Source organism: Chiloscyllium plagiosum, chromosome 16 (genome assembly GCF_004010195.1).
Source record: "Chiloscyllium plagiosum isolate BGI_BamShark_2017 chromosome 16, ASM401019v2, whole genome shotgun sequence".
In the NCBI taxonomy this organism is placed as follows: Eukaryota; Metazoa; Chordata; class Chondrichthyes; order Orectolobiformes; family Hemiscylliidae; genus Chiloscyllium; species Chiloscyllium plagiosum.
This window is the reverse complement of record NC_057725.1, coordinates 1,988,274-2,005,971: the sequence shown is the minus strand read 5'-3', so window position 1 is coordinate 2,005,971 and position 17,698 is coordinate 1,988,274. Positions and strand designations below refer to the sequence as shown.

Here is a 17,698-nt window from a genome sequence, read left to right as displayed (position 1 = left end):
TTCTTCACTATCCTATTTACTTGTGACTCCATTTTCAAGGAGCTATGAACCTGCACTCCAAGGTCTCTTTGTTCAGCGACATTCCATAGAATCTTACCATTAAGTGTAAAAGTCCTGTGAAGATAACCAAAATGCAGCACCTCACATTTATCTGAATTAAACTCCATCTGCCACTTCTCAGCCCATTGGCCCATCTGGTCCAGATCCTGTTGTAATCTGAAGTAACCCTCTTCGCTGTCCGCTACACCTCCAATTTTGGTGTCATCTGCAAACTTCCTAACTGTACCTCTTATGCTCCATCCAAATCATTTATGTAAATGACAAAAAGTAGAGGACCCAGCACTGATCCTTGTGGCACTCCACTGATCACAGGCCTCCAGTCTGAAAACCAATCCTTCACCACCACCCTGTCTTCTACCTTTGAGCCAGTTCCGTATCCAAATGGCTAGTTCTCCCTGTATTCCATGATATCTAACCTTGCTAATCAGTCTCCCATGGGGAAACTTGTTGAATGTCTTATTGAAGTCCATATAGATCACATCTACCGCTCAACCCTCATCAATCCTCTTTGAGGAAGTAACAAAAAAAGTCAATCAAGTTTGAGAGACATGATTTCCCACGCACAAAGCCATGTTGACTATCCCTAATCAGTCCTTGTCTTACCAAATATATGTACATCTTGTCCCTCAGAATTCCCTCTAACAACTTGCCCACCACTGACGTCAGGCTCACCGGTCTATAGTCCCCTGGCTTGTCCTTACCACCCTTCTTAAACAGTGGCACCACGTTAGCCAACCTCCAGTCTTCCAGCACCTCACCTGTGACTACCAATGGTACAAATATCTCAGCAAGAGGCCCAGCAATCACTTCTCTAGCTTCCCACAGAGTTCCAGGGTCTACCTGATCAGGTCCTGGGGACTTATCCACATTTGTGTGTTTCAAGACATCCAGCACTTCCTCCTCTGTAATATGAACATTTTCCAAGATGTCACCATCTATTTCCCTACAGTCTATATCTTCCATATCCTTTTCCACAGTAAATACTGATGCAAACTACTCATTTAGTATCTCCCCCATTTTCTGCGGCTCCACACAAAGGCCGCCTTGCTGATCGTTGAGGGGCCCTATTCTCTCCCTAGTTACCCTTTTGTCCTTAATGTATTTGTAAATACTCTTTGGATTCTCCTTAATTCTATTTGCCAAAGCTATCTCATGTCCCCTTTTTGCCCGACTGATTTCCCTCTTAAGTATACTCCTACTTCCTTTATACTCTAAGGTTTCACTCGATCTATCCTGTCTATACCTTACATATGCTCCCTTCTTTTTCTTAACCAAACCCTCAATTTCTTTTGTCATCCAGCATTCCCTATACCTACCAGCCTTTCCTTTCACCCGAACAGGAATATACTTTCTCTGGATTCTCGTTATCTCATTTCTGAAAGCTTCCCATTTTCCAGCTGTCCCTTTACCTGCGAACATCTGCCCCCAATCAGCTTTTGAAAGTTCTTGCCTAATACTGTCAAAATTGGCCTTTCTCCAATTTAGAACTTTAACTTTTAGATCTGGTCTACCCTTTTCTATCATTATTTTAAATCGAATAGAATTATGGTCGCTGCTCCCAAAGTGCTCCCCCACTGACACCTCAGTCACCTGCCCTGCCTTATTTCCCAAGAGTAGGTCAAGTTTTGCACCTTCTCTAGTAGGTACATCCACATACTGACTCAGAAAATTGTCTTGTACACACTTAACAAATTCCTCTCCATCTAAACCCTTAATACTATGGCAGTGTTAAAATCCCCTACCATAACCACCCTATTATTCTTACAGATAGCTGAGATCTCCATACAAGTTTGTCTCTCAATTTCCCTCTGACTATTAGGGGGTCTATAATACAATCCCTTTCTGAAACTAAAAAAGAAATTGCTGGAGTAACTCAGTAAGTCGGGCAGCATCTGTAGAGAGAAAACAAAGTTAACGTTTCAGATTACCGTTTGTTTGTTTGTTTTTAAATGACAACTAGCAATGGTTATATGGTGACCATCCGGCCAGCATTTAATTCCAGACTTTTATTGAATTTAAATTTCACCATGTAGCGTGGTGGGATTCAAACCAATGGCCCCAAAACATTTGTCTAGGGTTCCAGATTAATAACCTGATGACATTACCACTATGCCACCTCCCCATAATACCTATTCCCATTACAATACTGCATTCTAAATAGAATTCAAATACAGAAAAGGAATTCTCTTTAAATCACTATATTTTTTTAAAAAATGCATTAGCAAGTCAAATTGGAGCTCTTCCACAATATAAATTAAAATTCAAAATTGTAAACATGCAGTGAATCCACAACCTTCTCACTTTGAGTATATGCATTGCTAAGTTATTATGAATGACACAAATTTCCCACATTAGCTCTTGCTATGCAATCCATTCAATGGGGTACAAAGGGGTATCATATTACACCACTTATTTGCAACACTATGGGGTGAGATCTCTAGCAGAGCTTCAGCGCATGTATGACCAACATTACGCAAGGGTTGAAATACAGAAGGGAAGAGCAAGTCATGTTTCTGTTACTTGAAGTGATTACAGTACAGGACTGTATTCCGTTTAGAACAGGCTGCACAAATTGAGCAGAATTACACAGAACTAAAAGAATGAAATTCTGGAGCTTGATTGCAAGATGATCAGAGGATTAGATACGGTGGACAGCGAGAGCCTCGGATGATGATGGCAAGCACGAGGGGACATAGCTTTAAATTGAGGGGTGATAGATATAGGACAGATGTCAGAGGTAGTTTCTTTGCTCAGAGAGAGTAGTAAGAGTGTGGACCACCCTGTCTCCAATAGTAGTAGACTCACCAACATTAAGTGTATTTAAATGGTCATTGGACAAACATATGGATAAAAATGGATTAGTACAGGATAGATGATGGGCTTCAGATTGGTTCCACAGGGTCAGCACAACGTCAAGGGCCAAAAGGCCTGTACTGTGCTGTTATGTTCCATGTTCTATGCATAGAATTGGCTAGCATTCCTTTGAGGACAAAAAGTCAAAGGGTGATCCAATTAAGATGCTTAAAATGACTAAAGGACTTGGGAGGGTAGGTGGAATGGAACATTGTCCATGGGGGGTTTTGGGGGTGGGGGAGGGGGCTGACACATTGAAGTAGTGCGACCTAACATTAGATCTCAGCCATTCCAGAGTGATACTATCAAATACTTTTTTTCCCCCACACAGACAGCAACGTGAATCTGTCTGCTATATCATGTTGTTGATCCTGGGATCAAATAAACTTTTCATAGAAAATAGGAGCAGTAGGCCATTTCACCCTTCAAGCCTGCCCCACACCATTCAATATGAGCACAGCTCATCATCCAGCTTAATAACCTGCTCCCACTTCTCTCCAATATCCTTTGATCCCAGGACCCCAACTGTTACATCCAACTCCCCTTGAAATCATACAGTGTTTTGGCCTTGACTGCTTTCTTTCAGAGTGAATCCAGGCACAAGCTCACCACTCGCTGGGCAATGATATATCTCCTCATCTCAATCCTAATTGGTTTATCACCTATCTTTAGACTGTGATTGCTGTTCCTGGACTGCCCATTCATCAGGAACATGAACTAGACTGCTGATTATCCCTCACAGGTTCTAGATGGATTTTGTTAAACATTGCCATTCAGCACTGTGTCCAAAGATGGATAGTTTGAGTGAACCTTGATCCAGTGTAACAGGAGAACCAGCAGCAGTGCTGATTGGCTGCTTCCTGTTCCTGTGAACATGACAGTGCTAATTCTGGTTGGGTGTTCAAGAACAGATAGAGCTGCAGTCACTTAAAAATGAATAAAAATCTGTTTAAAAATGACTTTCCTGCTGTACTGGTGGACTGTGCCTGTACTACACACAAAACAAAACTTTTGGCTGTACCTAGGTACTTGTGACAGTAATAAATCAAGAGATAGAGCAAATTCAACAGATTTTTAAGACAAGTTGGTTTAAAATTGTTGTTTTGACACTGAAGCAGCTACACTCTTTGGCACCATTACTAAAAAGTTCATTCTACACCTTTAACACTTGCTGTATCGTTTGCAAGTGTTTTAGCAGGTATAGCTGCTGCATGTTTCAGTTGGAAAAATAATACACGTCAACATCAAGAAACTAACTCTTAAAAAGTACGTAAAAATTAAAATCAAGTAATGAGGATAAATACAAAACTGTCCAACAATATTCACAAGTTCACGATTAGAAATCCCACTTTTTCAAGTATTACAAATCTGTACAGAAGATTCACGTAGGTTCGGGTGCAAAAACGTTGCAAGAATAAACCACTAGATTCAATCGGTGGACAGGAAACTGAAGCACCAAGAGGTCAGGGAGCAATGCTGTTAGGTCAATTTCATTATCGCTAAAATGCCAGTAATAAGACCAGCCGAAAAGACTGCCAACGTCTGATAGGTCGATGTTCCAATGTAAGAATAGATAGTCTCCTAAAAGAGAAAAAAAAACCACAGTAAAACCAGTAATTAATAGGATTTACCAAACCAGAACTTGATGCCAAAGCAATCAGAATAAATATTGCAGAAAGTGAATGAGTTTTGTGAGAGATCACATTAAAGAAAATGGTTTATTATTAGAATGAAAGCAACATCAGAAGAACAGAAAACCTGCCATTATTAACTGATATATTCAGGAACATTATTTATACCTATGCATTTCCCAGCTCAAAGACCCATTACCATCTCCCTGTAAACTGTACACACAAACTCCCTGGGTTCAATCATTGCTTAGGTATTCCGTTATAAAAGTGATCAATTTTTCTTCCGAGAGGGTTTCTGTGTTGTCTCTCTCCTCTCTCTAATTATAAATCTATCTAGCCTCACAGCCCAAGATGTCCACCTGTCCCTCCAACTCTGTTCAGAATTCCAACTTCCAGGATATAATGTTTAAACTGATGAGAAAGGTTTCAGGTCCTAACTCCAAATTTTACATTAGCTTTGATGGGAAAATCTGATCTACTTAAAGTTACTTCATTTCTAAGGGATACCTTTCATGAATGAAGCTACAGCATTAAGTGAGGAATAGTATCATTAACACAGTGTCCCTGTTGTAATTTTGGAAACATGACAGCCAGTTTGCAGATAGCAAGTTCCCTCAAAGGAGTGTTGATCAGACAATCTGTATTTGTGATAATGTTGAGCATAACTATTAGCCTGGTCACCAGGTGAACATCCGGGGCCATGAGATCTCTTACATGCATCAGTTTAATGGCTAGGCAGCATTTATTGCCCATCCCTAATTACCCAGAGGACAGTTAAGAGTCAGCCACATTGCTGTGGGTCTGGAATCACATGTCAGCCAGACCAGGTAAGGATGGTAGTTTCCGTCCCTAAAGGGCATTAGTGAGCCAGATGGGTTTTTCCAACAATTGACAAGGGATTCACTGTCATCATTGGACTCAATTCCAGATTTTTACTGAATTCAAATTCCACCATCTGCCATGGTAGGATTTGAACCTGGGTCCCAAGAACATTATCTGAGTCTCTGGATTAACAGTTCAGCGATAATACCACTCAGCCCATCAACTCCTCATGAACTTTTCAAGGATGCCCACATCTCATGAATGAACTGTTTTTTTTAAAAAATCTTTTAAAAAAAAAACAACAAAAAAATTCGAAAAAGGTTACTCCTCCAACAACACAGCAGGGGAGTGTAAGTCTTGGCTGTGATTTTCACTGGGGTAATTGGGGAGGGGGAGGTATGGAACAGGGACAACTTAATTCCATTAGAAAATCAAAAATCTCAGGCTCAGTAATATTGGCCAGGAAACCATCATCGATTTTTGCAAAAACCTAATTAATTAATGTCCTTTACCCAAGCACATAGATGATGCCAGACTCAAATATATCCTGACAACGTGAAATCAGGCCATTCAGCCCATCGAGTCCACACCAACCCTCCAAAGAGCATCCCACCCAGACCCAGCCCATTCCTATAAACCCACATTTCCGATGGCTAATCCACCTAATCGCCACATCCCTGCACACTACGGGCAATTTAGCATGGCCAATCCACTAACCTGCACATCTTTGGACTCTGGGAAGAAACCAGAGCACCTGGAGAAAACCCACACAAAACAGAGAGAACGTGCAAACTCCATGCAGACAGTTAGTCGAGGATGGAATGGAACCCGGATCCGTGGAGATGTGAGGCAGCAGTGCTAACCAGTAAGCCACCATGCCACCCAAAACTAATGTGATTTGACTCTTAACTACTCTCAAATAGCCTAGCACTCCACTTAGAGAAAGGGCAATTAGGGAGAGGCAAATAATTCTGACCTTACCAGTGAATGAAGAGGAGATAAAAGTTAACTTACCCATCCACCTTGTTGTTCAATCCATGGAATTACACGGGTTCGAATCAAATCCAAAGACCAATTAATGATAGGTTGAATCATTGCCCTCAAATTTTTCAATGCCTGAGAAAAGAACGGCAGTTACTCTTAAACAACAACAGAAGGAAAACCCCATTCACCCAATTTCCTTCTTCCCTCTCCTGAAGCTGGAGAAATTTGTGCCAATACAGTAATGCAGCTCCCATATGATACACAAACACAACTGAAATTGCTTTCAGGCTAACCACAGGCGATATTCCAGGTTCAGGACAAGATTAAAATACACTATCTTTTAAGACCTTTCTCTCTGTTGGGACCAGATACCAAATACTTGGTTATTAAAACTGCACCAAGGTATAAACGCCATTGCGATGCTGGCTCCAATAAGATTACATAACAGAACTTCCAACTGAACAGGCACCTAAAATGGTGAAAAGAGCAGCATCGAATGAAGGTTCTTCAGATGACATATGGAGGCAAAGGGTTAATATTTTTTCCTCCAGTGGACTTAGTAGCGTGTAGAAAATTAGCAATGATCTGGTCAACAGCTAATTTACACAACTGAATTACTGTAACAGCAGTCTATGGGTTACCACAGGTCCTTTCTGGGCTATCATTCAGCAGGATGGGATGGGGGTAAGGAAACAAATAAATTATTTAGGGAGAGGCTATGGCCTAGTGGCTTTACCACTGGACTGTTAACCCAGAGACCCAGATAATGTTCTGGGGACCTGGTTTCGAATCTGGCCACAGCAGAAAATGGAATGCGAATTCAATAAAAATCTGGAATTATGAGTTTAACGATGACCATATGTCGATTGCCAGAAAAACCCATCAGGTTCACTCATGTCTTTTAGGGAAAGAAACTGCCATCCTTACCTGGTCTGGCTTACACATGACTCCACAACCACAGCAGTGTGGTCGACTGCCTCTGGGCAATTAGGGATGGGCAGCAAATGCTGGTCTAACCAGCAACACCCTCATCCCATGAGTACCTTATTTAAATTTCCTCAGCTCAATGCCACTCATAGTTGTTTCTACTCATGAGGCAGATACTTTATTTTTCAAAAAAGAAATCAATTTGGATTCCTTATTTTCCGAATTACTTAAATAATAATTGAAGGAATGAACAGCATTATGTTTTATTTGCATACAGTATTGTAAAACACTGAGCATACATTGTGGGGGGGGGGGGGGGGAGATGAAACAGGAAATGTAATGTATATAATATATTGCAGGGGGATGAAACAGGAAATGTAATGTGAGAGTGAACCTGATTATCACCTACAGAATGTCCAATCCATCACACACTAATGCAGCTTACCTTAGATACAAGTCTGCCAGCAAAATACAGGAAGGTTACAATTCGCCCCCAGTTCAAACCATCAGAAACTAAAATCCCTTCAGCCACTTTGCAGAGAACCTCTCGGATATTGTCAAGAGGTACTGTTTCAATCAGACTGTTACCAGAAAGAAGTACAGAGAGGATTAGTCACCTGCAATTCAAAATATGCTAACATTTTTCATAAAAATAAATGGTAATTGTAAAATAGTATTTAGGATACACACAAAATCTAACATTAGAAGGCGATAGCAGCCCTAGCTTGCTACATTGAAGATTAACAACAATGTTTTCTTTGTCTCTTTTCCTGAAAGGATGTAGTAATTTTGGGATCAAATTCCACAAATGTCCTTTGGTACTTCATCCAAATAGGTGATTGTGAGCAAACTGCGATATTCAAAAAGGAAAGGGCTTAAAATCTGAAAGACAGTGCTGCCGAAGGTGAAGTTATTAACAACAAAAGAACTAAAACTTTAATGAGGACAGTAAAGAGAGAAAGCTAGCTAGAATTACTAAATACAGATGGTGGTAAGAGTTTCTATAGATATTTAAACATGAAAAGGAGTTAATAAAGTGAGCATTGGACCTACAGAGGAGGAGTTATGGAAATTAATAGTCATAGAGTCTCCTGCGGTCCAACTCGCTTATGCCGACCAGATATCCTAACCTAATCTAGTCCCATTTCCCAGCACTTGGCCCATATCCCTCTAAACTCTTCCTATGCATATATCTATCCAGTATAATGAGAAGGGAGGGTGTCATACGTGAATGCTCAGTGTATATAAAACAAGATGGCGTGATGAGCCAAACTTTCAGGATCACATGTTCCAAGGCAGCATTAGCTACTGTGGGTTCAGACTGAGCCCTGTACTTCTGAACTACCTGGCTCCACTCTCATAGACAGACACCCTCTTATATACAACCCAGTCTTCATCCTTAGTGAGATGTCAATACAATTTTCAGAACTTAAAATGGAGTCACAGAAGGAAAAGATTTGTGAAGAACTTGTGTAGAATGTGACATATTATAAATGCCAGATCCTGGCCAACAGAAAACAGACAAAACTCGTAAGTAATTCTCGCCTCAGGCGACTGTGTGTGGAGTTTGCACCTTCTCCCCATGTCTGTGTGGGTTTCCTCCAGGTGCTCGTTTCCTCCCACAATCTAAAAATGTGCAGGTTAGGTGAATTGGCCATGCTAAATTGCCCGTAGTGTTAGGTGAAAGGGTAAATGTAGGGGAATGGGTCTGGGTGGGTTGCGCTTCGGCGGGTCAGTGTAGACTTATTGGGCTGAAGGGTCTGCTTCCACACTGTAAGTAAGTAAAAGTAATTTAATTATTTGCAAGAGGTAATGAGTGGTGAGTCACATGATTACTCTTGGGGTGAAAGGACCAAAGGAATGGATGCTGAATTTACTGACAGTACAAAGTTGGTGAAGAAAGAAGGACATGAAGGTGGCTACTGAAGGACACAGACTGGGCGGAGATCTGGAAAATGAAGTGTGATGTGGGAAAATATAGAATTACCCATTTGACAGGAAGAGTAAAAAAGCACGTTTAAAGAGTGAGACATTGCAAAGCCCCGAGCTGCAAGGACATCCCGCCATTCTAGTGTGTGAATTACAAAGAGGAAGCAATTGGAAAGCTAATAACAATGTTAATGTTTGTGGAAAGGGGAATCAAAATCACAAAGTTATGCTTCAATCACATGGGGCAGTAGTGAAACCTGACCTGGAATACTGTGCATTGCTTTAAGGAAGGAAGGAAGGATGTAAATACACTGAAGAAATTCAAACGAATACCTGGAAGGAGTGGGTTATCTGAAGAAGAAAGATTGACAGGCTAAACTCATACACACTGACCTTTAAAAAGCTAAGAGGTGATTTGATTGAAATATACAAGATCTTGAGAGGTCTTTGCAAAATGCAAGTGAAGATGATTTTGTGTCTTGTGGAGAATCTAGAACTACAAGTCTTTTTTTTAAAGTAAGGAGTCACTTTTAGACAGAGATCAGGATAAATATTTCTCCGAGGTGACGCTTTTTTGGAACTCCACTTCACAAAGCAATGCAAGCACAAGCAGAGGGACATCCGATTCCTGTCAAGCTCTGTGTCTGCGTTTGTTTGCGTATGTGTGTGTGTGCATATGTACGTGCACGTCTGTATGTGCATCTGAGTGCATGTCTGTGTGTGCACACACATGTTTGAGGGGTGCAGGTATGCCAGTGTAAGAGAATGTGAGTGCGTGTGAATAATCAGACCAGCCATGATCCTACTGAAAGTTGGAGCAGGTTCAAGGGACCAGGCAACTTACTCTTGCCCCTGATTTTTTTTAATGTTTGTACATACCACAGTATGACAATAGCTAAATCATTGACTATACAGTCATACAGAGAAATCCAACAATATTGCCCAATTACATACTGTTGTAATTCCATATTTCTGTTCAGCTCATCTCCAATTTTCTTCAAACTCTTGCATATCTCCTTGACGTTAGGGTCATCAATCTCTCTTCTAGTGCCACCAAGATCCTCAGGACTGAGTTGGCATTGCGGATCTTCTTCGAGGATCGTCTCCAGGACAAACCTACATCATAATTCAAAAAGAAAATTAGACACTCTTTGAAAAAAAAATCACACTTTTCCAACAGTGTATTTGCATCCAATCATATATACACATTCGAGTTCTTCAAGAAACAGTGCAAAATCCTGACCAACTGCATTCACAATTTGGAATGGCATCGTCAGTCAATACTTTATCCAACTGGACAAAAAACAGCTTTTGAAATGACTGCGGCAATAGCATTTGAGCTGCAGATGATACAAAGCTGGCAGCAAATTCTTAAAAAATATAGACATTCAGAACTATCCAGTGAGTGTAGAATTCTACATTGAAGGACAGGATAACACAATAACGCCATGGAATCTCCAGTCAATCTGACTCCACGTTTCCAACTGACCCAAAAGGAGGATCCAAAATTCAGCAGGTGTGCCAATCATGACCCTACTGTATTGGGAGGGTTTTCCCAATTCAAAATAGATAAGGTGGACCACACAGCTGTAAATCCTCAGCACAATTGGGATCATTTCAACACCAGCTCTCGTTTGGAAAGAACCTTAATTTTCTGAAAAGCCACTTGGAGGAAGCGGTTTCTTTTTCCTGTTTGAAAAGCATCTCGAGGTTGTCTGCAGACAGATTCCTGAGGCTTTGGTGAATTTATGAGCACAGTCTGGACAGACACTACCTTCCTGGAGACTAACAGCATCGGGGATACTGGGACAGTGCAGGCAAGTGCTGTGAGCTGGGAAATCAGCCACAATTTCATTGAGTGGTGGAGCAGGTTCGAGGGGTAGAATGGCCTACTCCTGTTCCCATGCAGACCAGGCTTGGAAACCCAGTAACAGCCTTATAACAGGTAAAAGGAGTAAAACTGCTACAGTTTTCAAAATTCATCGAAGGAGCAACAACCTGGTGTGAATATTCCCATTTTCAAGGTGCTCACTTCAGCTTTAACAACAAATTTAAGCTGCAAGTTTGCTCGCTGAGCTGGAAGGTTTGTTCTCAGACGTTTCACTGCCATGCTAGGTAACATCATCAGTGAGCCTCTAGTGAAACACTGGTGTTATGTCTCACTTTCTGTTTGTGCGTTTTGGTCTCAAAGGTGGGTGATATCATTTCCAGTTGTTTTTTTCTCAGAGGTTGGTAAATGGGGTCCAAATCGATGTGTTTATTGATGGAGTTCCGGTTTGAATGCTAGGCCTCTAGGAATTCCCGTACGTGTCTCTGTTTAGCCTGTCCTAGGATGGATGTGTTGTCCCAGTCAAAATGGTGTCCTCCCTCATCTGTATGTAAGGATACTAGTGAGAGGGGGTCATGTCATCTGGTGGCTAGTTGGTGTTCATGTATCCTGGTGGCTAGTTTCCTGCCTGTCTGTCCAATGTAGTGTTTATTACAGTTCTTGGATAGTATTTTGTAAATGACATTCGTTTTGCTGTTTGTTGGGATAGGGTCCTTTAGGTTCATCAGCTGTTTCAGTATGTTGGTAAGTTTGTGGACTACCATGATGCCTAGTGGTCAGAGTAGTCTGGTAGCCATCTTAGAGATGTCTTTGATGTTTGGTAATGTGGCTAGGGTTTCTGGGGTGTTGTGTCGATTTACTGAGGTCTGTCGTTTAAGAATCGGTGGACTGTGTTTATCAGGTACACGTTCTTCTTGAATGCTGTATAGGTATTTTTCTTCTGCTGCTCATAGTTCATAGCCAACTGACCCCCAGTTGTTAACTGCAATAGCATCTTCTCAACTGGCATAACAAAGACACTCAGAACATTTAATGTAACGTTTAAGGCAGTCACCAACCTCCGCACGAGAGCTTCAGATTGCCTGTCCAGACTCCTGTTCACTGAATCTGAAAAATAATACACAAAATTTAATTATAAGCATAACAGTTAGTTAATTAGATTGTCAACTTGATTTAACACAAGAAAATTGAATGGGCAACAAAAGGATGAAAACTGACAATTTTCAGTGGAAGCATCAAGGGGCAAGGTGGAGAAAAGCTGTTGAACTGAAGATGATCATCACAAGACCATAACATGCAGGAGCAGAATTAGGCTATTTCGCCCATTGAGTCTGCTCTGCTGTTTGATCAAGGTTGACATGTTTCTCATCACATTCTCCTACTTTTTCTTCATAACTCTCAATCTCCTTACTAATCAAGAACCCATCTCTGGCTTAAATACATTCAATGACTTGGCCTCCACAGCCCTCTGCAGTAATGAGTTCCACAGAGTCACCACAATCCGGATGAAGAAATTCCTCATCTCAGTTCTAAAGGGTCAGCCCTTCATTCTGAGGCTGTGCCCTCAGGTATGAGTCTCTCCTACTTCTAGAAACATCTTCACATCACTCTATCCAGGCCTCTCAATAATCTAGATTTCCTCCCTCATCCTTCTAAACACCAAGTTCAGACCCAGAGTCCTCAATTATTCCTCATACCTTTGTGTATTTTTTTTAAATTAATTCCCAGGATAAAGCTAGTGTTTATTTCCTATCCCTAATTTGCCTGCAGGACAGTTAATAACCAACTACACTGCTGTGGATCTGGAATCATATGTAGGCCAGACCAGGTAAGGATGGCAGTTTCCTTCCTCAAGGAAGGAAAGGACACTAATGAACCAGATGGGTTTTTCCAACCATCAAAAATGGATTCACTAGGCACTGAACATGAGCTGGGTCTCTGCATTAACAGTCCAGCGATTTTACCACTCCGCCCATCACCTCCCCTTCATCCCAGAATCATTCTTATGAATCTTCTCTGGAACCTCCAGGGCTCGAACATCCTTCCTTTAGATACAGGGCCCAAAACTGTTCACAATATTCCAAATGAGTCTGACCACAGCCTTTTTCTTTTAATATTCATTTATGAGATGTGGCCACTAGTGGGTTATGCCAGAATTCATAACCCATTCATAATTGCATGGGGTCTTGCACAGGCCCAGCAGTACATCTCTGTTCTTTTAGTCTAACCCTCTCAAAATGAATGTCAACATTGCATTTGCCTTCCTAGTTGCTAATTGAACCTGTTGTTAAGCTGAAAACAATCCTGAACTAGGATTCAGGTTTCTAAAGTCTTTGCCCACTTAGAAAATTGTTTGCCGCTCCATTTTTCTTACCAAAGTGCATACCCTCACACTTTCTAATACTGTATTCCACCTGTCACTTCTTTGCCAACTCTCTTAGCCTGTCCAAGTCCTTCTGCAGCCTTCCTATTTCCTGAACACTATCTGTCCCTCCACCTCTCTTTGAAATATCTCCAAACGTAGCAACAATGCCCTCAGTTCCTTTGTGCAGATAGTTAGTGTATAATGTGAACGGCTGCAGCCCCAAAACCGACCCTTGCGGAACTCCACTAGTCACTGGCTGCCATCATGAAAAAGACACATTCATCCTCACTCTCTGCCTTCTGCCAGTCAGCCAATCCTTTATCCATATCAGTACCTTTCCCATAACACCAAGGGTTCTTATTTTAGCAACCTCCTGTGTGGCACCTTTTCAAAGGCCTCCTGGAAATCCAATCAGATCATGTCCATTGGCTCTCCTTTGTCTAACTTGCTTGTTACCTCCTCAAAGAATTCTCACAGATTTGTCAGACATGACCTTCCCTTGACAAAGCTGTGCTGACTCAGCCCTGTGTTACCATGCAACTCCAAGCAATCTGTAATCTTCTTCTTCGTAATAGGCTCTCAAATCTTTCCAATGACCAAGATCAGGCTAACCAGCCTGTAGTTTCCTTTCTTCTACCTCCCTGTCTTCCTAAACATTGAGGTGTTAGGTTAGCCATTTTCCAGTCCCCTGGAACCCTCCCTGACTCCAGCGAATCTCCCAAAGGGTTACACCTGAAATTGACTTCACCTACTGATGCTGCCCAGCTTGCTGTGTTCTTTCAGCCTCCTGCCTGTCTACAATATCCTCAGCTATCTCCTTCTGAACCCGAGGGTATCGTCCATCTGGTACAGGTGATTTAACCACTTTCAGCTTCCCCAGCACCTACTGCTTAATGACGGCCACTACTCTCACCTCTGACTCCTGACTCCCAATGTTCTGATATACGACTGGTGTCTTTCACTGTGAAAACCAATGTAAAGTACCTGTTCAGTTCCTCCTCTATTTCTTTGTTCCCACTACTTTTCCAGCCTCCTCCAGTGGTCCAGTGTCCATTCTTGCTTCTCTCTTACCCTTTATATAATCTAGAGAAAAAAAAACTATTGCAATCTTCCTTTAAAGCTAGGCTGCCCTTATATTCCATGTTCTCCCCACCCTTATTGCTTTTTTGGTTATCCTCTGCTGTTTTTTAAAGGCTCCCTAGTCTTCTGGCTTCCCACTAATCTTCGCCATATTGTGTGCTTTTTGTTTAGCATTCTTGACTTCCCTCATGAGCCATGGTTGTCTCATCCTCTCCTCAGTATGTTTCTTCTTCCTTGGAATGAATATCTGCTATGGTTCCTGAAGTATCCCCAAAAATTCCTGCCATTGATGCTCCACTGTTTTCCCTGCTATATTCCCCTTCCAAACAACTCTGGCCAACTCTCTCCCTCATGTCTTTGTAATTACCTTTACTCAATTACAATAAAGTTACATCTGATAGCAGCTTCTCCCTCTCCAACTGCAGGGTGAATTCTGTCACATTAAGGTCACTGCCCCCTCAGAGTTCCTTCACCTTCAGCTTCCTAATCAGGTCTAACATGTGACACATCACATGCTATTACACAAGAACCTTGATTAACCGAATTTCGGATTAGCCGCACAAGATCACAAAGTGCCGACGCTTGGCTAATTATGTTATCCGACATTCAATTAACCAAACAAAATATTCCCCGTCCGTGTCCTTTGGATAATTTGGGTTCCTCTGTATTGAGTTGTCCTTTGCCCTAGTGCAATCTACCACAAGCTGCTCCTAAACAAAACATTTTTTTGTAGACATTCCACAAATTTCTTTTCTTGAGATCAGCTACCAATCTGATTTTTCCAGTCCACCTGTATATTGAACTCCCCATGATTACTGTAAAAGAAGTTTTTTTTTACATGCCTTTTCCACCTCCTGATTTATTTTCTTGTTCACACCCTGACCACAGCTTGGAGGCCTGGACGTAACTCCTATCAGGGTCTTTTTCCCTTTGTGGTTCCTCAACTCCACCAACACAGATTCTACGCCTTCTGACTCTATCCTTTCTTGTTGTTAATTTAATTTCATTTCTTACTAACAAGGCAATCATGCCCCCTCTGCTAGGCCTTTCAACAGGACAATATCCTTGGACATTTACTTCTTAGTCCTGGTCCCCTTGCAGCCACATCTGTGATACCACAACATTGTATCTGTCAATCCATGCTACAAGCTCTTGACCTTGTTTTATATACTGTCTGCATTTAAGTACAACACTTTCAGTCCTACATTGACTAACCCCTTCTCATAGTTGTCCCCTTATAGAGTCATAGATTTATAGAGATAGACAACGCGGGAACAGACTCTTCAGTCCAACTCGTTCATGCCAACCAGATATCCTAAACTAATCTAATTCCATTTGCCAGGACTCGGCCCATATCTCTCTAAACCCTTCCTCTTCATATACCCATCCAGATGCCTTTTAAATGTTGCAATTGTACCGGCCTCCAGCACTTCCTCTGGCAGCTCATTCTATACACACACCACCCTCTGTGAGGAAAATGTTGCCCCTTAGGTCCCTATCAAGTTTAGGGTGAAAGGGGCAAAACTTATGCCCTCTAGTTCTGGACTCCCCCAGTCAGGGGAAATCACCTTGTCTATGTACCTTATTCACATCCCTCATGATTTTGTAAAGATTTGCTGTGCCTGAAGTTAGATTCCTGACCCTTTCCATACTCTCTGCTCCATTACTTGTTCCAGAAACTTTAATAACGTCTGCAAAGCTCACTCCCTTTAACAAGTTTGACTGTATTAGACAAGAACTTTCTAAAGCTGATTGGAGGCAGATGTTCGCAGGTAAAGGGACGGCTGGAAAATGGGAAGCCTTCAGAAATGAGATAACAAGAATCCAGAGAAAGTATATTTCTGTCGGGGTGAAAGGGAAGGCTGGTAGGTATAGGGAATGCTGGATGACTAAAGAAATTGAGATTTTGGTTAAGAAAAAGAAGGAAGCATATGTCAGGTATAGACAGGATAGATCGAGTGAATCCTTAGAAGAGTATAAAGGCAGTAGGAGTATACTTAAGAGGGAAATCAGAAGGGCAAAAAGGGGACATGAGATAGCTTTGGCAAATAGAATTAAGGAGAATCCAAAGGGTTTTTACAAATATATTAAGGACAAAAGGGTAACTAGGGAGAGAATAGGGCCCCTCAAAGATCAACAAGGCGGCCTTTGTGTGGAGCCACAGAAAATGGGGGAGATACTAAATGATTATTTTGCTTCAGTATTGACTGTGGAAAAGGATATGGAAGATATAGACTGTAGGGAAATAGATGGTAACATCTTGCAAAATATCCAGATTACAGGGGAGGAAGTGCTGGATGTCTTGAAACGGGTAAAGGTGGATAAATCCCCAGGACCTGATCAGATGTACCCGAGAACTCTGTGGGAAGCTAGAGAAGTGATTGCTGGGCCTCTTGCTGAGATATTTATATAATCGATAGTCACAGATGAGGTGCCGGAAGACTGGAGGTTGACTAACGTGGTACCACTGTTTTAAGGGCGGCAAGGACAAGCCAGGGAACTACAGACCAGTGAGCCTGACCTCTGTGGTGGGCAAGTTGTTGGAGGGAATCCTGAGGGACAGGATGTACATGTATTTGGAAAGGCAAGGACCGATTAGGGATAGTCAGCGTGACTTTGTGCGTGGGAAATCATGTCTCACAAACTTGATTGAGTTTTTTTGAAGAAGTAACAAAGAAGATTGATGAGGGCAGAGCAGTAAATGCAATCTATATGGACTTCAGCAAGGCGTTCGACAAAGTTCCCCATGGGAGACTGATTAGCAAGGTTAGATCTCATGAAATACAGGGAGAACTAGTTATTTGGATACAGAACTGGCTCAAAGGTAGAAGACAGAGGGTGGTGGTGGAGGGTTGGTTTTCAGACTGGAGGCCTGTGACCAGTGGAGTGCCACAAGGATCGGTGCTGGGTCCTCTACTTTTTGTCATTTACATAAATGATTTGGATGGAGCATAAGAGATACAGTTAGTAGGTTTGCAGATGACACCAAAATCGGTGGTGTAGTGGACAGCCAAAAGGGTTACCTCAGATTACAACAGGATCTGGACCAGATGGGCCAATGGGCTGAGAAGTGGCAGATGGAGTTTAATTCAGATAAATATGAGGTGCTGCATTTTGGGAAAGCAAATCTTAGCAGGGCTTATACACTTCATGGTAAGGTCCTAGGGAGTGTTGCTGAACAAAGAGACCTTGGAGTGCAGGTTCATAGCTCCTTGAAAG

The 17,698-nt window shown here is 41.8% G+C and overlaps 1 protein-coding gene across 1 annotated transcript in view; it reads right to left on the bottom strand.

Moving 5' to 3' along the window:
- Positions 1 to 3,971: 3,971 nt before the first annotated feature.
- zgc:153993 (uncharacterized protein LOC767645 homolog) overlaps positions 3,972 to 17,698 on the bottom strand; it is a 22,602-nt gene continuing 8,875 nt past the window's right edge. The window contains exons 2-6 of the mRNA XM_043705349.1: positions 12,093 to 12,141; positions 10,161 to 10,322; positions 7,723 to 7,858; positions 6,381 to 6,482; positions 3,972 to 4,494 (exon numbers count right to left, since the gene is read on the bottom strand). Of these exons, the coding sequence (XP_043561284.1) occupies positions 4,393 to 4,494; positions 6,381 to 6,482; positions 7,723 to 7,858; positions 10,161 to 10,322; positions 12,093 to 12,141 (551 nt within the window). The 3' untranslated portion in view covers positions 3,972 to 4,392. The remainder of the gene's footprint in view (positions 4,495 to 6,380; positions 6,483 to 7,722; positions 7,859 to 10,160; positions 10,323 to 12,092; positions 12,142 to 17,698) is intronic.